A 25,238-nucleotide genomic window follows, 5' to 3' on the forward strand; every position below is an offset into this window, starting at 1 on the left:
ATGAACCAAACAAACCGAACTACAAGTGTGAACGCACCCTTAGTGTTTCCACATGGTTAACTGTGTGCTAATTGAGCTCAAGCTGTGCTGACTTGAGTGAACAATTTTGAATGCTAGTGCTTTCTAAATTATAACATGGTGTAGGCAATGAGAAATGAAGGGATTTGTGTCTAGAGTTTTGCAGTGACAGTTCAACAAATCTGATTCAAAACAGGAGAATAGTCTTTATAGTTTAGTGAATTGGGTGTGCTTTTTGATAAATGGCGTTATGGTTTTGAAATTTTGGTTCAAAAGCTTGGTTATAGTGTTTAAGCAATCGAGAAAAACTGTAAAAACTTGAGTTCAGTTGGTGCCTTACATTTTTAAGTATATTCAACTTAACAAGTGAGTTAAAGTAATATAAAAACATAAGTTGCCATGACTTTCCGATCTGCTCCTGTATGAACAGGGCGATTCAGGTGTATATAAGGTGATCATTCCCAAACACGGTGTGAATGAAGCCATTCAAAGAAGCACATAGCTGTGGCATTGAGTTCTTAATTGATTGAGTTTATCTTAGTTTTGAAACGGCCTCAATAACTCATCTGCTCTGACTCCCAAAGCCATTCTTCACCGCCCACCCATCATGTCACTTCATTTATTCTACCTTGACATTTCTGCATTTGATTCTTTTCATTTTCCTTCCCACTTAGCTGCTTACGTTCATCTGGGTTCATCATCCTTGGCTCAATTGAGAGCCATCTCTCGTATTATTTCTATGTAGATGCACAAAAGAACTATGCGTATTGGCAGTGGCTCTAAAAAATGACGCATGATCAGTGGAATTCATTTCTGCATGGCTAAACATTGCACTCAGAGTTTTATGAAAATTATACTTTTTTTGCTCCATGTTGTCAAACCTTGAGTGATTTTCTCTTCAGTTTCTAACTCACTTGACTCTCATGCATTCTTTCTCTGGCTGTTTGAGCTCAGCTTGCCAGTAAGAAGTGAATTGCTGTCTCCCAGTGTTCATACATTAGTTGGAGCTTATGGATGCAATGTCTTACTTTTTATGTACTCAGTAAATATTTAGCTAGATATAGATGGACATAGTTGACTCTGTAGGTGTATAATTCTGAAGGTTAAAGGTAGGGTTGGCAATTTAAGAGAGGCTAGCAATAGCAAGCTAGCTTTGAAAGCAAAAGATCCTACTTTCCCTTCAGAGCATCTCCAAAGCCACACTTCCTTCAAAAGACATGAATGCGCACAGCCAGAGCAGAGTTTACAAAGTGTCACAGTGTTGAATTACTGTAACTCGTGCCTCAAAGCACATAACATTACAATAATAATAAATGTACACAACCTAAGGATCTTTTACTTGTACAACCTGACTGCTGCAGATTAATTTCTGCATTGATAGTGTTGCCAGAGAAATGCATAATTCCAAATCCGAGGACGTGAACAGCTCGGGTAGAACGTCATAGATTGCCGTCTCGTAATTACAGTAATGACGTGTGATGTCTGCATGTTTGCACTCATTGTTTTTGTGGCAGAACTATGTCTCTGATTAAATTAAATTATATTGTTAAATAGTGCATTTTAAAAAAAGATTGTCCCCGTAACTTTGTTATACGTTTACTAACAGTAACTAGAGGTGTGCAATATGTTTGGTAGTACCCGTATATCAGTTATCTGTGGAACTTCTTTGTTAACGGCTGATATTTGATATTTTATTGTCCATTCTTTTGTTTGTTTGTTTGTTTGTTTGTTTTTTCATTTAGAATACATTTGCCATCATGTTATTCTCATAGAAATAATATTTAAAAACAATGCTTTAATAACCTTGTTAATTGCAATCTTTAGCAAATCTCAGTGAATATGCATTTTTCCTACTGTAGATTATAATGTTGTAATGCCTGTTATGCATTTAAAATAATTAAGTTAATGATGTATTTTTTATTTATTTAGACACAATTATATAGGATTTCAATATAAGGTTAATAGTTTCAGCCAAAATTTTAGCAAACTTTTTCTTTGCGTTTCATTTTGCAATTCCTTTTTTTCCTGTGTTTTAAAGGATTAGTGAACATCAGAATTAAAATTACCTGATGATTTACTCACCCCCATGTCATCCAAGATGTTTCTTTCTATCTTCAGTCGAAAAGAAATTGAGGTTTTTGAGGAAAACATTCCAGTATTTTTCCCCATATAGTGAACTTCACTGGGGTACAAGGTCCAAATTGCAGTTTCAATGCAGCTTCAAAGAGCTCTACATGATCCCAGATGAGGAATAAGGTTCTAGCAAAACGATCGGTCATTTTCTAAAAGTAAATAAAACTTTATTTATTTTTTAACCACAAATGCTTATCCTTCAATGCTCTGCGATGCGCCAAATATTACGTAATCACGTTGGAAAGGTCGGGCGTGACGTAGGCAGAAGTACTGCGATAGGGTGAAAAACATCTAATTTTCTCCTCCAACTTCAAAATCGTCCAACATTGTTGCTTTAATTTTTTTTTTTTAAAGGGCATTTGACTTATGTCATGTGACCTTTCCAATGCGATTACGTTATCAGCATGGCTGTGATTCGGCCTTAGGCCATGCTGATATCTAGACCAACAACAACACAGACTGTGAAGATATGGCTTTTATATAAAAGTGCAATAAATAAGAGGTTATTTTTGAATAACTTATGCTTAAGACAAAAATTGGCCAGTTAGCTTGTATGTTTCTTCTCCGGCAATGAAAATGGTTCCAAAAGAAACCAAAGCATCAAACTGACATCGTGCCTGGAACAGAGCATGTGAGTGAAGCATTCTTTAATCACTCCTCTAGTTGGAACTAACCCCTTGTGTAATGTTTTCTCTTCACTATTTCTGATACCAACACAAGGTCTGAGGTGATCTTGGCAAATATTGGCCTCCAGAAGCATGTGATGGCGCATCTTACAACCAAAGATACCTGCTCTAGATGCTCCCTTGTCTTCCTTAAAAGACATTAGTGTAACACTTTAGTTTAGGATCCAGTTTTCACTATTAACTTGTTGCTTATTAGCATGCATTCTACTAGGATATTGGCTATTAGTACTTATAAAGCACAAAATAATGCCTAATTCTGCATGACCATATTCTACATCCCTTAATCTTACCCAATATCTAGTTGATGGTGACAACTGTAATCTAAAGTGTGACCGACATTAGACACTAGCATGTTATTTTGAACAGAAGAAAATTTTAAAGGCGGTATTTTTGAACTGTTTTTGTCTTCAGCATTGATGTGACGTTGGATAAGGAAGGGATGTTTTCATCCAATATAGTGTTAGTCAGCTATGTTTTGTAATTATTTGTAATTATTCATAACATATGAGAAGACGCTGTCTCATAATTATTCATGACACCTTGTGACCTTTTCCTAAGGCAGATGATTCAAACAGTGAGTTGATTCCTTGAAACATGGGTAGTTTGTGTTCATCTACAAGGTAAAAAAACAAATGCTAAGATGTTGCATGTCTTCCCTGATGCTGATAGAGCAGCAGCCTTTCAAACAGTGACAATAACCTTTCAAATATTTGTGTGCAACAAATTGGGTTTCTTGATTTATTGAGATCATGACAGGATCGTTTGATATTGTCTTGCACGTAAACTCCAATTCATCCATCCTTACTCTGAGCGTGGTAGCAAATTGAACTACTTATATTTGTGAATCTTTATTGTGGAAAAGCAATCTCAAATGATTCAAAATTCAATAGTTTTTGAATATACATCACTGCCAGAAAGAAAAAGTGTCACTGGGGCAGTATCCTAAGGTACAAAAGTGAAAAGGTAGTAATATGTACCTTTTAAGGTACTAAAATGCACTTTTAAAGTATTAATATGTAACTTTAAGGTACTAATATGTACCATTTAGGGCTAACTGAGGTACAAAGATGTACCATTGTACTTTTGTACCTTAGGGTACTGCCCCAGTGACAGCGGCGTACCTTTTTTTTTTTTTTTTTTTTTTTTTTATGAGAGTGATTTTTACAAATGCTGAAAGCTCAGAATATTTATGCAGATTACAGATAAAAAAAAAAAATGTATTTGTAATGTTTTGTGATCTTGCAAGATGCGTTAAATTTATTAAAAGGTATAATATATAGTAAATGGATAATGTACAAACCCGATTCCAAAAAAGTTGGGACACTGTACAAATTGTGAATAAAAACAGAATGCAATGATGTGGAAGTTTCAAATTTCAATATTTTATTCAGAATACAGCATAGATGACATATCAAATGTTTAAACTGAGAAAATGTATAATTTTAAGGGAAAAATAAGTTGATTTTAAATTTCATGGCATCAACACATCTCAAAAAAGTTGGGACAAGGCCATGTTTACCACTGTGTGGCATCCCCTCTTCTTTTTATAACAGTCTGCAAACGTCTGGGGACTGAGGAGAAGTTTAGGAATAGGAATGTTGTCCCATTCTTGTCTAATACAGGGTTCAACTGTCTTCTTTGTCGCATCTTCCTCTTTATGATGTGCCAAATGTTTTCTATGGTTGAAAGATCTGGACTGCAGGCTGGCCATTTCAGTACCAGGATCCTCCTTCTGCGCAGCCATGATGTTGTAATTGATGCAGTATGTGGTCTGGCATTGTCATGTTGGAAAATGCAAGGTCTTCCCTGAAAGAGACGACGATTGGATGGGAGCATGTGTTGTTCTAGAACTTAGATATACCTTTCAGCATTGATGGTGCCTTTCCAGATGTGTAAGCTGCCCATGCCACACATACTCATGCAACCTCATACCATCAGAGATGCAGGCTTCTGAACTGAGCGCTGATAACAACTTGGGTTGTCCTTGTCCTCTTTAGTCCGGATGACATGGCATCCCAGTTTTCCAAAAAGAACTTCAAATTTTGATTCGTCTGACCACAGAACAGTTTTTCACTTTACCACAGTCCATTTTAAATGAGCCTTGGCCCAGAGAAAACGCCTGCGCTTCTGGATCATGTTTAGATATGGCTTCTTTTTTGACCTATAGAGTTTTAGCCGCCAACGGCGAATGGCACGGTGGATTGTGTTCACCGACAATGTTTTCTGGAAGTATTCCTCAGCCCATGTTGTGATTTCCATTACAGTAGCATTCCTGTATGTGATGCAGTGCCGTCTAAGGGCGCGAAGATCACTGGCATCCAGTATGGTTTTCCGGCCTTGACCCTTGCACACAGAGATTGTTCCAGATTCTCTGAATCTTTGGATGATATTATGCACTGTAGATGATAACTTCAAACTCTTTGCAATTTTTCTCTGAGAAACTCCTTTCTGATATTGCTCCACTATTTTCCGCCGCAGCATTGGGGGAATTGGTGATCCATCTTGACTTTTGAGAGACACTGCCACTCTGAGAGGCTCTTTTTATACCCAATCATGTTGCCATTTGACGTAATAAGTTGCAAATTGGTCCTCCAGCTGTTCCTTATATGTACATTTAACTTTTCCAGCCTCATATTGCTACCTGTCCCAACTTTTTTGGAATCAAAAATGAGCCAATATTTGGCATGACATTTCAAAATGTCTCACTTTCAACATTTGATATGTTATCTATATTCTATTGTGAATAAAATATAAGTTTATGATATTTGTAAATCATTGCATTCCTTTTTTATTCTCAATTTGTACAGTGTCACAACTTTTTTGCAATCGGATTTGTAATAAAAATGTCATACAATATGATATAATAATATAATGTAATAAATACATCTGCAAACGGCTCAGCATGTATTTGTGCCTTAAACCAGTGGTTCCCAACCTGGGGTCCAGAGTTTGTAGGGTGGGCGCGAGAGTTTATATGCTTTGAGGTCAAAGATGGATGCGAAAAACCTTTTTGTATAGTTTCTAGGAATGCTCCAAATGATTGGCCACTTATCTGAAAATGTTGTCAATTACTTCCTTTGATTCTATACGTGGTTTCTCAGCTTGCCGTTTATCACATAAACCAATCACATTTTTGTGACTTAAAAGACGCAAGCTTGTTCACACCAGCTGTGAGAGCTGTGGCAAAAATGAAAAGTCAGCAGTGGCTGGTGTGTATAATGCAGTGTATGGTAATCATAATGGAATCGTCGCAGTCGCAATGCGTATGCGGTGCATTTTCCAGGTGCATCGAGATGAAAAATTCTCAACTTTTCAAGATGCTGCAAGCGCAACGCAGGTCATGTGACAAGAACCAACCGATCAGCTTCGGTCTTTCCGTAACAAAACATCGAAATCGAATAGCTGTACAGGGTGGTTTTTATAATCTCATCGCCATAAATATATCTAGTAGTAAAGCTAATGCAAGGGCTAGAAATCAAGTTATCCTTTGCTGAAACTTCCTATTCCTCGTGGAGAGCGCAGTTTTTAGATGCGATGTGTGAACGGCCCCTAAATCTTACCTCCGTATGATGCCTATGCTAGTGTTTATGTAAGTGCAGTGCTGGTGCTGCTTTGTTTACAGAGGTAACCAAGGAAACTCTACACTGCAAAAATGCTTTTCTTATTTAGTATTTTGAAGAATTCTTAAATCAAGATGTTTTTAGTAGATAAGTAAAATGACATGACATTTTTTGTCTTGTTTTCTGGAAAATAAAATCAAAGTGAAGTAACAAACAAATCAAAACAAACAAAATAATCTGCTAGTGGGGTAAGAAAAATAATCTTGTTTTTGTTTCTTGTTACTGTCCCAATCAAAAACAAGATTCTTACCCCAGATAATGGCAGATAATTTAGCTTGTTTTAAGTAAAAACTCATATCATGTTTGATTTTTTTTTTTTTTCCCAGAAAACAATAAAAAAATCTTATGTCATTTTACTTATCTAGTAAAGCATCTTAATTTAATTTTAAATACAAAGTAAGAAAAGCATTTTTTGCAGTGTATTGCTGCTGTTCCATAAGCACCACCTTCTGGTTGAGCGTGAATTTGCATGTTTTTTTGTTTGTTTGTTTGTTTTTTTGTTTGTTTTGTTTTGGGGTGGGTCCCCCTCAGGGTTTCTTTTATGTATGGAGGAGGGGCTTCATGGACAAAAGGTTGGGAACAACTGCCTTAAACTATAGATAAAAAATTTATTTGTAATGTATTGTGATCTTACAAGATTCATTAAATTTATTAAAAAGTATAATGTATAAGGTCCTTGTTACTGGTCAATATCCATGTTTTATTTATGATAAAGCATGGTTATGACCGCTTCACCAAACACTGTGTGTCACTGCATTAGCAACCAACCTTAGCGACATAACAATCAATATACTCTGTCAAAACTGTTCCATGTATTGCTTATATATAATACAATTCAATATAATACAATAAAGAAGAGATAAATACCGTGGCAAGAAAAAGTATGTGAACCACTTGTAGAATCTGTGAAAATGTGAATAATTTTAATAAAATAAGAGGGAAGTGGTTCACATACTTTTTCTTGCCACTGTATACCCCCTGACAACTAGGCAAACATTATGACCCCTGATGAATATTCATGAGCCACGCTAATAAGGTTTATAATTGTTCTTACCCTACCCATCATCCCTATTCTCCCTCCACTCTGACATGTTCTACACCGACTTGTTTCGCATTTTTCAAAACTGTGATAAGAACTGACCTATGCTGAGATGAGGGCCTTCATGACACTCTAAGCAAGATGAATGATTCTCCTGCAAAACCATGCTGCTCAGATAGACTGCCCCCTGTGCGAGACTCGTCCGCATGATTCATGCATTAAAAATCGGATCAATTAAATCATCCCTCCTTTCAAAGCCATGACAGGCCCGCACTGGCGCGCTGCCTCATCAGGACCCCACTAACAATCCCGCAACAACGCCCACAATCCATTCAGAGTACAAGAACACAACAGGGAGATAACTAGACAGGCAGCTAATATAACCGTAAAGCATCTGATCAGTGGGAAACTACTGTCATTTTGTTAAGGGAGAAAGGGAAGGGGGAAGTTTCATTCTGCGCCCATAATTAATGACTCTAGTCTCTTCTGATTAGCTGCAGACGGGCTGTGCATGCTGGATGAGGAGGTGACTGGGGTGGATCCGGTGTCGTCTTCGCCCTCAGCGGGAGAGAGGAAGTTTAGCTCTAACCTGCTATAAGCAACATGTCTTTGATGGCTGCAAACAGGCTGAACCTAAACACTCATTAAATCAGGCTGAGCTCTGGCAGAGTTGTCACCTGAAATACCCTCAGATACGCCCCAACAGGCAGTGTTTTAGATTAATGGTAGGTCGCCTTGGTGCATTAGCATGTCTACTGTAATGTAATTAAAATATTTGCTATAAATTAGTTTGTACCGTAATGAGAAACTGAACGAATCCGTTAACACGCTTTCTGACTTTAAAGTGGCCATTTTATTTTATTATTTTATCCATCCATATAGTCCACTTATAATGTTGAAATTTTTATGCCAAAAGTTGTGTCTAAGGTGTCATATTTTTTTAATGACCATTTCCACCATCTCTCTGGCCCTTAGAATTGAACATTCTGTTTCTGCTGTTCTTCATTCAGACATGAGAAGAGCATTTATCACTGCACTCCGGCTCAGTGTAGTTTGCCTCATACTTCATACTGCCTCTTCACAGAGAAAGCATTACATTTGTGATGGATTCATAAAACAATCCATGTTAAATTCTTGTTCTTGTTCTTTGTTTAAATTGTCCATCTTTCTTCTTTTTCCTCCTCCTCTTCTTCTTGTTCTCCTTTTTCTTATCCTCTTTTTTGTTGTTCCTTTATTCTTCCTCTTCTTCTCCTTCTCCTCTTCCTCATTCTACTTTTCCTCCTTCTCCTCCTCCTCTTCTTCTTCCTTCCCCTCCTTCTTCATATCCTCCTGTTCTTTATTGTTCTTCTCCATCATCTTCTTTTCTCCCCCTCCTTCCTTCTTCTCCTACTTCTCCTCCTCTTCATTATTTTTTCCTCCTTATTTTCTTCTTCTCCTCCTCCTCTTCTTCATTCTCCACCTTCCTTTTTTCTCCTCCTCCTCTTCTTATCGTCCTCTTCTTTATTCTCCACCTTCCTTCTTTTCCTCCTCCTCTTCTTCTGTTTTTATCCTCATCCTCCTTTTTATTCTCTCCTTTGTTGTTCCTTTTTTGTTCTTACTACTACTTCCTATTTTTTTCCACTTCTCCTCCTCTATTTCTCCTCCTCCTCTTCTTCTTTTATTCTTTTTTCTTCTCCTTCTCTTTTCCTTCTCCTCCTCTTCTACTCCTCTTCTTCTTCCTCCCCCTCCTTTATATCCTCCTCTTTATTGTTCTTCTCCATCGTTGTCGTCTTCTTTCTCCTCCTCATCCCTCTCCTCCTCCTCCTCCTCCTTATTCTCTTCCTTCTTACCCTTCTTCTCCTCCTCCTTATACTTCTTCTCTTCCTTCTTATCCTCTTCATCTTCATTGTCATCTTATTATTCTCCTTCTCCACATTCTTCTCCTCCTTCACTTCTTCTCCTCTTCTCATTCTTCTTTTTTTCATATCTTCTCCTGCCTTCTCCCCCACTTCCTCTTATTCATTCTTCATTCTCCACCTCCTCTCTTCTCCTCCTCCTCCTCCCTCCTTCTGTCTCCTCCTTATTCTCCTCCTTTTCTTCATATCTCTTTATCATATTCTTCTTCACCACCTTCTCTTCCTCATTCTCCTCTTCTTCTCCTCATCCTCCTTATCCCCCTGCCCCCTTTCATCTTTTTCCTCTCCACCTCCTCATCCTTCTTATACTTCTTTTCTTCCTTATTCTTCTTCTAATCACCATCATCTTCTCTTTCTGCTCCCCCCATTCTTCTTCTTCTTCTTTTTCTTTTCTCTTTCTCTTTATTCTTCTTCTAATTGTTCTCCTTACTCCTTCCTCCTCACCCTCTTTGTCTATTTTTTTTTTTTTTTTTTTTTTTTTTAGAGCCCCCTAGCAACCTTACATAGAAAAGGGACCAAAATGGAGGTCTCAGGATCAGAATGTCATAGAGACAAGGAATTGGGCTCCTTTAATTTGGGATAACAAGCAGCTATTAAGTATCACACTGCCTAGTCACATTGTACCATTGAGTCCCTCCATAGCAAGCACCCGTCACAGTTTCTTCAAAATATATTTATTTGCTATTATTGGTAATTTACATGGCTACAATCACATGCTATTTCCCATGTCATGTTGATAGTTACGTAAGCAACTCAAGAGCAAGAATATATGCATGCATATGCGTGAATGGTTTTTTCATTAGCATGGCAACCAACATGAATAATAAATCATAAACACTGCCTTACCTAATGCTGCAAAATCTTCTGCTCAGAACTGGCATTACAGGTGCTGGTCATATAATTAGAATATCATCAAAAAGTTGATTGATTTCACTAATTCCATTCAAAAAGTGAAACCTGTATATTATATAGACTGATATATTTCAAATGTTTATTTCTTTTAATTTTCATGATTATAACTGACAACTAAGGGAAATCCCAAATTCAGTATCTCAAAAAATTAGAATATTACTTAAGACCAATACAAAGAAAGGATTTTTAGAAATCTTGGCCAACTGAAAAGTATGAACATGAAAAGTATGAGCATGTACAGCACTCAATACTTTTGCCTGAATTACTGCAGCAATGCGGCGTGGCATGGAGTCGATCAGTCTGTGGCACTGCTCAGTTGTTATGAGAGCCCAGGTTGCTCTGATAGTGGCCTTCAGCTATTCTGCACTGTTGGGTCTGGCATATCACATCTTTCTCTTCACAATACCCCATAGATTTTCTGAAAGGTCAGGCGAGTTTGCTGGCCAATTAAGAACAGGGTTACCATGGTCCTTAAACCAGGTACTGGAAGCTTTGGCACTGTGTGCAGGTGCCAAGTCCTGTTGGAAAATGAAATCTGCATCTCCATAAAGTTGGTCAGCAGCTGGAAGCATGAAGTGCTCTAAAACTTCCTGGTATACGGCTGCGTTGACCTTGGACCTCAGAAACACAGTGGACCAACACCAGCAGATGACATGGCACCCCAAACCATAACTTACTGTGGAAACTTTACACTGGACCTCAAGCAACGTGGATTGTGTGCCTCTCCTCTCTTCCTCCAGACTCCGGGACCCTGATTTCCAAAGGAAATGCAAAATTTACTTTCATCAGAGAACATAACTTTGGAGCACTCAGCAGCAGTCCAGTCCTTTTTGTCTTTAGCCGCTTCTGACGCTGTCTGTTGTTCAAGAGTGGCTTGACACAAGGAATGTGACAGCTGAAACCCATGTCTTGCATATGTCTGTGCGTAGTGGTTCTTGAAGCACTGACTCCAGCTGCAGTCCACTCTTTGTGAATCTCCCCCACATTTTTGAATGGGTTTTGTTTCACAATCCTCTCCAGCGTGCGGTTATCCCTATTGCTTGTACACTTTTTTCCACCACATCTTTTCCTTCCCTTCGCCTCTCTATTAATGTGCTTGGACACAGAGCTCTGTGAACAGCCAGCCTTTTTATGCAATGACCTTTTGTGTCTTGCCCTCCTTGTGCAAAGTGTCAGTGGTCGTCTTTTGGACAACTGTCAAGTCAGCAGTCTTCCTCATGATTGTGTAGCCTACAGAACTAGACTGAGAGACCATTTAAAGGCCTTTGCAGGTGTTTTGAGTTAATTAGCTGGTTAGAGTGTGGCACCAGGTGTCTTCAATATTGAACCTTTTCACAATATTATAATTTTCTGAGATAATGAATTTAGGATTTTCCTTAGTTGTCAGTTATAATCATCAAAATTAAAAGAAATAAACATTTGAAATATATCAGTCTGTGTGTAATGAATGAATATAAAAAGTTTCACTTTTTGAATGGAATTAGTGAAATCAACTTTTTGATGATATTCTAATTATATGACCAGCACCTGTATATGCATCAATGATGTGCTCTTTGTTTAGCATTGTTAAACCTGATTAAGTTCTCTTTGACATAATTCATTTTAAGACATAATTATTTTAATAAAAATATTTTAATAATTGATCAAATAAGGCTGTTTTTAGATTAAATGCTTATCACAGATAGCTGTATAATGAGCCCTTTCCAAATATGTTTTTTGTGGGGGTGACACATCTTACCTCACCCTCTCCACCCTAAAATCTGTAATCCGATGAAAATACCAGTTTACATATGAGCATTATTTACATTTCTAAAAGTTACAGAATAAGGTCAAATGTATTTGCATTGAAATCTTTTATTTCAAAAGATCAAGGAGCATTTGATTTCTAATATTTTCACCCTTTTAATACACCAAATCTGAGGGAGATTACTATCATCTCCCAGGGTTCTGACTCTTCAATATATTGACTTTAATCCACATAGTACACAGTAAATGCATTTTTATCATGCTGGTTTTTAAATGAAAAACATTCACAGCCAATATTTTCAGCCACCATGTTCTTCTATTAAATATCATCAGGGGAAGTGGCTTGTCAACGATCAGGCTGGATAAAATGCTAACGAGAGACAGGATGCTTAACCCCCGACCCACAGCTTTTTATGTGTCGCTCTCACTGGTGATGAGGGGCTGCTTGAGGATCCTTTGATCCCACTACGTTATTGTGATGGAAGAGGCCCAGACCAGTCATTTAGCTGGAATGGTGTGCAGAGGGAAATGAAGTGACACCGCCTTCATATTTGTTATTCTCTTGGGGGGAGGTGTTGAGTTTTTCTGGGGGTTAGTGAAGGAGAACTGTGATTTATTATTATTATGTTAGAGTTATATTAGATCGCATTACAGTCTCCATCTGGCTGCTTGGTTGATCCTGCCATGTGCTTTTAAATCAGAGACTAAGATTAAGCCACACAGGTGTAAGAACACATGGAATAGTGAAACTGTGAATGGCTCATGAAATCAAATCAGTAAGACTGGGCAGATCATGCTATATATAATATATTATATAATTAGTCTTAGGCCACCACCAGGCCTTTGTTGTTTTATAATTGTTTTAATGACCATCCATATTTATCTCTTTATTAAGAAAATACATGAAATATGTACAAAAAATTTAAATCAGAACAAAATGGCTACTTTAAGCAAAAATCTTTATTTAGTGTGACCTCCTGGACTTCTTCCAGTTTCTCAATGAAGAAACTCTGAGAAACTGAGAATTTTTCTGAAAGTTTTTTGTAAGTTTTTGTAAGCCTTCCAGTCCTTTTCCATCCCATTTAGGTTTAAGAGAGTCGGCTCCTGCTATTGTTCAAGTGTAAGGGAGGTCACTAAATACTTGCCACTTTAGCCTAGATGTCTTTTTTTTTTCTTTTTTTTTTTAATTCTGCATACAAATTTCCTGTATTTTCTGGTTATATTGTAATAAAGACACTGAGAAATAATTATATATGGTCATTATGCCATTGCTAAAACAACAACAATTATAAATATCCTGTCAAGTAATTAAAATTTTTACATGTGGCGATTAATTAATCTAATTGCAAATGAATCACACATCAAATTTGGTGGGGCAATTACCCCCAAAGGATAATTTAAAGTCATTATTGTGTAAAGCATCAAATAGACATTACAAAAAGTAGCTTCAGCAAGAACTATTTTTTATTTATTTTTTTTATTCAACATAGAATTTATTACACATACTCTTTTGAATGTCTTAATGATTGATTGATTGATTGATTGATTGATTGATTCATTCATTCATTCATTCATTGATTCATTGATTCATTGATTCATTCATTCATTCATTCATTCATTCATTCATTCATTCATTCATTCATTCATTCATTCATTCATTCAAACAGATGACTCATTTAAGAGTGAAGTAAATGGTTCAAATGGTCCAATGAATCATTGGTTCACCAGATTCATTCAAAACGTGGATTCATAAATGAAATACTGCTGAATGATGGTGAGAGATTAACAGTTCTGATTTGTCTTTACATTTTTGTTGGCAAAATTGAGCAAAATAGACAATATTGTTTAAAATAACACAATATTAACTTATTGAACTGTTGTACAAAATCAGTGTCACATTTGCACTCATGCTATTCAAGACAGAAAAAACACTTGTGTGATATTGCACTTAACTATATCATATGATGTAAATATGAGACAGAAACTCAAGCAGGGGTATTTTTGCCCCATATTGAATTTTAGGGACATTCTAGCTGCATTCTACAGGCTTCATCACACAGTGAGTTGTTGCCAAGCATCATATTCGTCAGGACATTTTTGCCTTTATTGGATAGGACAGTCAAGAAGAGACAGGAAGCGATAGGGCAGGAGAGAGGGACACAGGATCAGGAAAGGACCACGAGCCGTGACACGAACTCGGGTCGCCCGAAGCGCTGTTGCACTATATGTAGGAGCACTGCCCACAAGGCTATGGCTCTGACAGATCATGCATTACTTATGATACTGCTTTTGATGATGCATTGGGAGGATTGATTCTCACATACAAACTTTCATATTAAGTATGTTTAGTAATTGTTAATTAATAAAAATAAAACATATAAAAATGAGTAAAAAAGATGTAAAAAGTGTAAAAAAAAAAAAAAAAAAAAAAAAAAAGCTGTGAAGTGAAAAATTAAACAAACAAACAAACCCAAACAGAGCAGAGACAGACCTCTCACAGTAAATAAAGGCAAAGCTATAGTATACAGTATGTGTCATTAAAATAGGTTCATGTGACAATTGTTATATATATTAAAGTTTATTTAAAAGTTAAGACTGAATCATATGATGTATTGTTGTTAAATAATAAACAGAAACGATAACATTTCTGAAAATGTACAGTTCAGGCCTATTAAATCTTAATTATGCTCTCAAATATAATTCAATTAGCTATAATTGTCATTAGTTTTATCCTTAGGAAAAAAATATTTAAATATTCATTGATGATGATTAGTATTATTTATTTATTTATTATTTATTTTGAGGATTTATTTTGAGGATTTAATTTGTAAGAAAATGGATGAATACAAAATGTAATATTTTAGTTAATTATTAATGTGATTAATCACAAAAATGTGTGATTTAATTATTTAAAAAATAATTAATTAGCATTAGTTAAAAACAAAATAATTTATTCTTTATTGTTGTTGTTGTTTTGTATGAACGGTCATAAAACAATGGGGAGATGGTAGTCATCCAATGACCCAATTTCAAACTCTGGTCACCCGCATGTAAGTGGTGCCGTGCAACATGTTGGAAAACATGAGCTACCCACCAGGCTTCTTTTCAACTCATAAATCATGTTCTAGAGAAATAAAACACAAATAATTTCCATCGTTTATCTGGTGAAGTTGCCGGAGGGGATTCATTACAGACGCTGTTTATGATACTAAAGTAAGAATAACTCACAAAGAATAAGCGTTGGTCAAAACATCCAAACAATAAACCTGAACAGACCATCTATCAATTCTGTCAGTAAATTTTTTTGACCAGCTTTGCAGGTGTTCATAATTGTTCTGTTATTGCATCATATACTGTATAATGTGCAGCTGGTGGAGCTTTTGTTTAAAAGCCTTTTTATTCTTTTAACCAACCAGGTAGCTGGTAACACATCCATCTACAATTGATATCACTCAGAACATTAATTAATCTCTATGAGTGAGGCTGTCGGGTGCCATTCAGCTACTATAACTTATTTAGATTGCATCTTCATATTTCTGAATTTCTGTAGCTATAAATAAAGGCAGTTGCAAGGTCAGCGTGGAGTGCACATCTTCATTTAATCTTTTATGAGATACCAGGTCCATCTGCAAAGATCTCGTCAACATGGAGCAGGAGTATCATGGTATGTTCAGTAGGTCTTATTTAAACTCTTATACTTTTATTTGCAAGGCCTATAAATATTAAATCAATTACATTTGCATTAAATTTCTTGCATAGGCTGTGAATTATGTTTTCTCCGAAAAGACATCAGCAGTGGGGTATGTTGGAGACCACTTTTGCAATTTGAGAGATGTATTGCTGTATAGATGTATCCATTTGCTGTGAGGGTTTATCATGGGATTTGAATGCTTGCGCATTAGATTGCTTTACACATTTTTTGTAAGGCTTGTAGACCTAACACTTAGTCAAGAGGGGTTATCTTATTCATGAACTGAAGAAAGCAGATGTAAGGCTGCTTATCTGATATCAGTTGGTCCTGAGAGCACAAGTCCTGACCAATCATGTGGCCTATGATGCCCAATCGGATACACCTCTTCTGATAATGTGTAACGCTCAGGGATTTTGTTCGAGGACAGCTGGGTCGTTCTTTATTTTGATTGAATTAAATTTGTATTCGAGATAATCCTCACCTTAAGTTTATATGCACAGATTTGAAGAGATTTTGATTCAATTCATTCCAGTTGCCACGTTAGTGGTAAGCTGTGCCATGAAAAAGGTGAAGTTAAAGTCCCCCTGTAGTCAATTATTTTATCCCTTAAAACCCATATTTGATCACCAAAATGACATTTTTAATCTTTTTTTTCCCTAAAAAATAGCTTGAATGTAACTCTACACCAGTGGTCTCAAACTGCCATTTACGGCCCGCCCACCCCGTCTACCCGGCCCGCAACTGATCTCAAAAATAAAACATAATCCGGCCCGCTAAATTATTATTATTATTATTCTCTAGTTGCTACCTGTCTGATATGCAAAGAAAAGTCGCCGTTCTAAGCGGCATTCATATAAGCGGCCGCATTCTCCTTTGCACTGGCCGTGGCCGCATTCTCCTTTCCAATGCGCTTTTGCTCCAGTGGCGTCTGTCGTTGCTATGCAACCATGAGCCGCGCTCTCAACCGCTTCTATCATGAGCGCGTTTGCCTAAATTACAGTAAAAGCACTCGACTTTAAGTCACGAGCGCCAATTTAAACCACCGAAACGCGTCCGATGCAGCCATTAAACGTTACTGATGCTCAAACATCTTGGACAAATGTGGCCCAGCTGTGTGAGCACAAGCGCTTCAGGTGTATTCAGGGATTGTATTTGTTCAGTATAGTGTTGTTCAGTGCAAGATTTTAATATTATTTAAGCTAACATAAAGTAAGGGAAAATACTTCCACTAGATGTTAAAAACTAATAATGTATGTAACAGTGGGAGATTTTTATTTTTTTGGCAGAATAAAATTGATATATAGCTCCAGTTTTGTTTATTTCTGACCCCTCCACGCCACAAGTGTTGCTGGTTTTGTTCCTAAATTACTGATTTTTTTATTCCATATATCTTGTTGGATGTGAGAAGTTGCACCAGACTATTTCAATTAGTAGTAATATATTAGTAATAGTATTATATAATTATATTACACTCTGTAACAATGAGAGAGACACTGCTGTTTGCATTTAGTATGGTAAATAAGATATTTATAGTACAGGTATAAAAAAAAATTAGTAGGCCTAATGAAATTTGAAGTAAATGAGAAATAATGCAAAGGAAAGTAAATTTTCTGAAATGTTGCACTTTGTTGCGCTTGAAGGATAATATGGCTCTCCTATGAGGTGTCAATCACAGAAACGGCCCCCCGACAATTTGAGTTTGAGACCCCTGCTCTACACCATTGCTTCATTTAGTATACACGGATCCATGACTATGCAAATTAACCCCGCCTCCACTCACTCACACTAGCTCAGAATACCTGATCCACTCGGTCAACTTTTTTATTGTAGTAAACACTGCACAATGGCAAACTGATTCAAAAGAAGAAGAGGAAGAGAAAATTATACTGGCTTGTATACAAGTTGATTTATCAGAATGGTAATGCGTTTTATGTTTGTGTTAAGCCGCGCACACACTTAATGATTGTAAGGCCGATTATGAATGTAAATTGATACTTATGACTGATCGCGCTCAAACACGTCCAGTCAGAGCCAGTTGCGTTCAGTCTGCGATTACAGTCGGTGTTCAAATTCCAAGGGCCCTATAATACACCCGGCGCAATGCGCCGCAAGGCGCGAAGCGCGCCGCAGTGTTTGTTGTTGTGGAGTTCTCGGACATGAGCTGTTGGCACAACTTGCATCATACGTTTTTTTGATAATCCTTTACCATTTCAAAGTGCATCCAATTGTACACTTTATCCCAGACATTGTTGAAGATTTAATCCCTACCGTAAAGATGCTCATCTGCCAGTCACGGATCATGGAAGTGAAACTTAAATCGGTCACAGGTTGGATTTATTCACACACATTAAAAATATTTATTAAAATCTTCTTTCTTTTCACATTTTTATTTATATTAACATAATAGGCTGTATATTAACCTATTGGGAAAGAACCGGTATGTCTGTAAAATCAGATGTTGAGCGCACATATCTCGTCTCATAACACCTCTGCGACGATTCGACTGTGAGATTGGTAGTCGAATCAGGCTCCTCCTATCGAAGAGTCAACTATTCAGGGTCACCCCTACTATCCACAATACATATTGTTGCATTTTTGTATTGCGATATATTGTGGCACGATATATTGTTCCACCCCTAGTTTTATGTATCAATCGCAACAATGTTGGACACAATGATTAGCCTTTTGCTTGACTACATTGTCAATCAGCTAATAATGTGTTGCTAATGTTACACAAACCATGTTCACGTTCGCCATCTCAGTCTGCCTTGTAAAAATCAGCATTCTTAGAAACGCTTTGAACAACTTAGAATGTCAGTGGAGAAAAGGCATATAGTTCATCATAACATTGTAATATACATCATATACATAATTCACCCGCTATTTTGCTAAATTTAGCCGATTTTTCATATCAACAGGAGAATATTCGGGATAACCTGGCTTCTCTTGAGAGCATATCTCTCTTCCTGCTTCTAAAGCCCACCCCCACTTGTACGTGATTGGTTACAAAGTAGTTTGTGACCTCAGAATCGTTTTTGAGACTGTCTATTTTCACTGCAGTTATAAGGAGAAAATACTAAGCAATGGTGTTGATTTATGAATTTGCACATGGTTTGTCTGAAAGCATATTAAAAACACCACATAGACCTATAAACATTAAAAACATTATTTTCACCAAATGTGGTTTTTAAAACCTTTTTCAATACTCAAATTATATTAATTTTAAATACAAATATGAATATACTTTACCATGCAAAAGTTTGATGTCGATAATGGTGCGTTCACACCAGATGTGAATGAAGCGTTAAACGCGAGTGATTTACATGTTAAGTCAACACAATGACGCGAATAGACATCCTGCGGTGCAAATGACGCGGCGAGGATTGAGCCTTTTGGGCGTTTGACGCGCAAGTTGAAAAATCTGAACTTTAACCAATTAACATGTTAACCAATCAGGAGCTTGCTCTAGTAGTGACGGAGACAGAAATTCAAAACAACAATGGAGGACAAAATCATTGTTGCTGTAAGATACATCTTCATACTTTTATAGAAACAGGAATAAAAATGATCTTGCTTGGAAGAAAGTGAGTGAGGAGGTCGGACAATCTGGTAAAACGGACTTTACTGATTTTGAGCCATAGGCAAAATATTGAGACTAGCAAATTAAGCTTATTCAACGTGTTTTACAACTACTTTCCCGCTGATGAGTTGTGTATTTATTCAAAGGAAGTGTGTGGAAGAGTCTGGGACACATATTTAAAGAAGGGTTAGAGCCCCTCTCATGTCTGTTGTGAAGTGAATTTCACACGCGAATGAAGCAAATGTCATGCGTCCAACTACGCGCAATTAGCGTGATTTATTTGCTCAAGTCGTGTCTGGTGTGAACACCCCATGAGACTATAAAACTCTTTTTGAAAGAAGTCTCTTATGCTCACCAAGGTTGCATTTATTTGATTTAAAACGGTAATATTGTGAAATATTATTACAGCGTAAAATAACTTTTTTCTATTATAATATATTTAAAAATGTAATTTATTTCTATGATGATAAAGCTGAATTTTACTCCAGTCTTCAATGTCACATGATCATTTTAATTTGCTTCTCAAGAAACATTTCTTAGTAGTCCAATCTCAATGTTTGAAAATGGCTGTGCTGCTTAATACTGCATTTTGAATGTAGTGAATATTTGAATGCACTGAAGCAATTATTTCTTGTAGTAATAGTATTTCCTGCATTTGGAGGTAAAGTTCACTTTTGGTATTAGTAGAGCCAAGTGACATTTTACCCCAAAAGCATCTGGCACACTTTACCCAGTGCTGCTATTTTGAATAGAAATGCTTAATTTAATTGGGTGGATTCAGGTAAATTGGGTCAGTTTTTGACATTTGAGATGACTGTAAATTGGGTATGGAACGTATACAATGCGTGCAGTTTGAGGTTTCACTGTGTAATAAATACGTTTATTCAGGGAGGCAGGTGGGTAGTGAATACTTGACTGTTATTCAATCACTGCATCTGTTCATGTTATATACACTAATGTATAGACTGTCAAGGGGTCATTGGTAAAGTCATGTCATTTACAGTTAGTCTAAAATACCATAATATGTTTGCAGAGATGTAGGAAGCATACTAATACTTGTTTCTCTGAAAAACAATACTAGAGCCAGTTATACTACTTTGAAATGCGTGTTCCTTGTCAGAATGTCTTTTTTATTTATTTTTTTATTTTTTTTTTGGTCTGTTTGATCCCTCCCACTGCAAATTTACCAAATAGTATTTTGACACCCCAGGTTGCCAGTTTGCAGAAAACTGCGATGGAAGCCAGCAAATGAATTTGGTCAAAGATCGCAAATCCTACCCAACCTAAAAAGCCTCAGCATTAAAAACTTTGCAAACATTTACATTAATTGGTCAACTTATATTGTAAGGCTCATTGCTTTTCATAGTCAATTACGCTTGTTTCTGTTGCGTGTCCGCAATCTGGCAACCCGCATGAGAGTTTGAAGAGGAGGGGGTGGGCAAAAAAACCTCTCTCCAGTATTTTGAATTTGGACTGCAGTATCTAGTTCAACTGCTAGCTGTCAAAATTACAATGTGTACCTTTAACAGTTACATTTACCATCACATATTCAGAGAAAGTGACTAAAGCTGACTGAAGATAATCTTGGTGTGTAATTGCCATGATTGCCTTCCTAACATATCTAAAACGTAGTGTCCATTGTTGGCAGAGGCTATTTACACTTACTCCGCCCATTATTGTCTGATTGGGCCAGACAAAAATTCCAAAAGAAATTCCACTGATAACAGGATCAGTGGCGTGGAGAGTTAGGCAGGTGGTGTGAGCTTTTGGCACGAACGATCCGAGTTTGAATCCGCCTTTTTCCTAACAAATTTTTCTCTTTTCCCATTGCTTATCAGCTCGGAGAGACATTTATGTTAAATAGAAATTAAAAAAATATTGGAAAAGAGGAAATAAAGTGCCTAACGGATATTTAATAGTGGGAATTAAGAATTAAATGGGTAGGGTTAGGAGTAGGTGAAGGCTTTATGGATGGGGACAAGTAATGTCCTAATAAAGCAGCATCAATTTATGATTTTAATAAATATAATCATATACACTGATTTTGTTGTTATTGCAAACCATTTTATATTATACTACAATACACTGAGGTGGAAGTATCTGTGACTATTTGCACTATAATGTATAATGTATATCACTATCTACTTTTTTTTTCTTCTTTTTTTTTCACTTTGTGTAAATGGAATCTATTTCTAAAAATATGCCAAGAAAACTTTCTTGCTTCCATTACTTAACAAAAGACAAGGAGAAAAATTCTTCACATTTTAATTGAGGTATTAGTTGGACCATTAACTGATTATTATGAATGTGATGATGATGATGATGATGATGATGATGATGATGATGATTATTATAATGAATGTTAATAATGTACAGATGATGTCATTGGCTCTTTACCGTTTCCTGCCCTCATTAACCTAATTAGTGGTTGATTTTCATAATCAATGTAAAACTCATTCATTGACCATGTTTAAGTGCACAGGTCCTTTTTCTTGTTAAGTCTTCATTCCAGTAAGAGGGCGACTTGCTTCTTAGAGTGCACAGCTATTTGAATATTCCTGTATACATGGTAATCATATTCTGAATAAACGAAGTCTTGCACTTTCTATTCCCAGTTCTCCATCTATTATGACCTCGCTGACTATTAAGTCCTAAACAGCAGCAGATGAGAGGCTGAAGGATGAACTGGAAAATGTAGGCCAGGAACCATTTTAACTGTGAAAGTGTTGCCGTGCTTTCGCCTGTTTGTATAATGATTTATGTTAATTTCTTTTAAGGGTTGTAAATAATTTAATGTCCTCCTCACTCCAAAAATTGTGTGTTTGACACATTGCAAGAGTTTTCGGGCTTTTTATGGTCACACACAGATAAAATAAATATTACAGTGGATATTCACTCATCATTCACTCATCATTTCAGTCAGTCTCTTATTTTTTTATACTTACAACATTAAAAGTCACCAGAAAATCATTCAGCATACTGATGCATTAGCATGAAAATGCAAATGCAAAAAGTTTCTGCTTTTATAAATCCTGATTTATTACCTTTTGAGGTAGAATCAAGAAATGTGAAATGGTCTTCCTAAGAAATAGGATTATTCAGTCAGCTATCTGTGTATCATTTCCGTAGGAGCTGTCAGGACATTTTTGATCTACACCGGGTTCTCAGATTCACATACAGTACGCTACTGAATAAACAGAGTGAAGTTGATATTGTTCTTGTCCATTGTTTTCTTGTCTTGAATAGCTTTAGGTATGTTTGACAGCAGGAGTGGATAAATGCTCACTATGACGGATGGTTGCTGTTGTCAGTAGCTGGGGACATTGACAACTTGAGGAAATCTGTCGTCCTGGACAGTGGATGACTGATGAACGCTCCCAGTACTCCTTTCATCAGTACAGCTGTCAACACAAAAGAGATTTAGAATTGTGTGTGTATGTGCATGTAAGAGAGTGTGTGTGTGTGTGTGTGTTTGTGTGTGTGTTGCCATTTTCACCTTGTGAGGGTTCTCTAATAACAGATAGTGTTTGTTTGATCTCTAACCGTTTCAAGGTTGTTGCTCTGTGTGTGGAAATTAACATTATTGAAAAAACAGCTTGTCATATGTGCAGGGCTGTACATCAACTATTTTGCACATAGCACTGGTGCTACAGAGGTTTTGTAGCACAGGACACACATTTTTAGGACAAGAATAAAATGTCTATTTTCTATCTATAAACGTGCAGTTCATCACTTAAACAGGCATGTGACTGACAGAGGACATTAATGTTCCACAAAATCTGGGACAGTAATTTCTTAATTTTTGTCAGGAAATCTTATGCATCCACTGAGAGGGAAAAAAAAAAAAGCTCCTGTACACTTCTGTATACTGGAGAAAAACTGGATTTGCATACAGTATGCTTACTTCAAATTTCTTTAGAGAGAAGTAATTTTTTTTTCTATTTTTACCCAAATATGGTGTTGTGAGCATTAGTGAGCGAGTACACAGATGTAATGTAATGTCTGTTCTCAAGCAGAAAGTCCACAAGTGAGTCTCATAGAAGTCATAAAATTATGACGTTCCAGGAAATCCATTATATTGACAGCATGAAACATGAAGACATACGATTGTGATAATATATGGTTTCTCTGTGTTCTTCTAGACATCTCAGGTATTTTCATAAGAATATAGTATTTTTATAAGGCAGTGTTAATTGACATACAGTAGCCTTTATCACTGTATAAAATACTTAAAGGTGCCACAGAACGCTTTTTCACAAGATGTAATATAAGTCTAAGGTGTCCACTGAATTCGTCTGTGAAGTTTCAGCTTAAAATACCCCACAGATTTTTTTTATTCATTTTTTTTAACCGCCTATTTTGGGGCATCATTATAAATGCGCCAATTCAGCGTGCGTCCCCTTTAAATGCTCTCGCTCCCCGTCCCCGAGCTCGCAACTCTATAATACATTGCATAAACAAAGTTCACACCGCTAATATAACCCTCAAAATGGATCTTTACAAAGTGTTTGTCATGCAGCCTCAGATCATGTAAGTATAGTTTTTATTTGGATGTTTACATTTGATTCTGAATGAGTTTGATGGTGCTCCTTGGCTAAAGCTAACATTACACACTGCTGGAGAGATTTATAAAGAATGAAGTTGTGTTTATGAATTATACAGACTGCAAGTGTTTAAAAATGAAAATAGCGACGGCTCTTGTCTCCGTGAATACAGTAAACGATGGTAACTTTAACCACATTTAACAGTACATTAGCAACATGCTAATGAAACTTTTAAAAAGACAATTTACAAATATCACCAAAAATATTATGATATCATGGATCATGTCAGTTATTATTGCTCCATCTGCCATTTTTTGCTATTGTCCTTGCTTGCTTACCTGCATAACGTCTGATGTTTGGCTGTGTTGCCTTCACCTGTTCTTCAGAGGTCTTTTGCACAAATCAAATTTACATAAGAAGGAGGAAGCAATGGTGTTTGAGACTCACTGTCATTTCCATGTACAGAACTCTAATTATTTAACTATGCCAAGGTAAATTCAATTTTCAATTCTAGAGCACCTTTAAAATAATATAATTTCTGCTTCATTCTATGATGAGCCATTTCAGATCACAAAAGCAAGTTATTTCAAACGTTCAATTCTGACATTTTGAAGTGAGTTTGCCTAAAAACGTCATGCGCAATTTCACGCATTACGTAGTCATATTGAAAAGGTCACACGTGATGTAGGCGGAAGGTAGGCTAGGGCGAAAAACTCGGATCTCATTTTTTCCTCCAACTTCAAAATCGTCCAACATTGTTGTTTTACCTTTTTCATAAAGAGCGTTTGTCTTAGTCTTTGTATGTTTGCTTTGTAAACACTGGATTGGTACTTCCTCCTACGTCACAGTCGTGGACATGCATCGCAGAGCTAGTGCAAAATGAGCATCTGTGGTTAGAAAGTATATCATGTTTTTTTAGAAAATGACAGATTGTTTTGCTTGATAAGACCTTTATTCCTCAGTGTCGTGTAGAGCCCTTTTAAGGCAATATATATATTTATATATATATATATATATGCTGGCACACGTCATGTAATTTAACATCCATGAAAGGGTTAGTTCACCCAAAAATGGAATTTCCTCATGTTGTTCCACACCCATAAGACCCATAGGATATTTTTGATGAAATCTGAGGCTTTTTTTGTACCACACATAGTCAGACATGTCATTACACCTTTTGATGTCCAGAAAGGTAGTAAAGACATCATTAAAATAGTCCATGTGACTACAGTGGTTCAACCTTAATGTTATGAAGCGACAAGAATACGTTTTGTGCGGAAAAACTGAATAAAAATAACTTTATTTAACAGTTTTAACTATTGTCATGCACAGTTGACGTAGTGAACGCAGAGCAGGTTTCCGTGTTTGCATCCG

At 36.6% G+C, this 25,238-nt stretch overlaps 1 protein-coding gene across 5 annotated transcripts in view; it reads left to right on the forward strand.

Moving 5' to 3' along the window:
- Nucleotides 1-25,238, forward strand: part of doc2b (double C2-like domains, beta) — a 286,240-nt gene that overhangs the window by 74,590 nt on the left and 186,412 nt on the right. The window contains exon 9 of one of the 5 annotated variants that reach the window (XM_067407189.1): nucleotides 7,991-8,339. The exons of the other annotated variants lie outside the window; for them this stretch is intronic. Within the exon in view, the coding sequence (XP_067263290.1) occupies nucleotides 7,991-8,094 (104 nt within the window). The 3' untranslated portion in view covers nucleotides 8,095-8,339. Of the gene's footprint in view, nucleotides 1-7,990; nucleotides 8,340-25,238 lie in introns of those variants that run through there. 5 annotated transcript variants of the gene reach the window in all.

Source organism: Chanodichthys erythropterus, chromosome 13 (genome assembly GCF_024489055.1).
Source record: "Chanodichthys erythropterus isolate Z2021 chromosome 13, ASM2448905v1, whole genome shotgun sequence".
Taxonomy (NCBI): Eukaryota; Metazoa; Chordata; class Actinopteri; order Cypriniformes; family Xenocyprididae; genus Chanodichthys; species Chanodichthys erythropterus.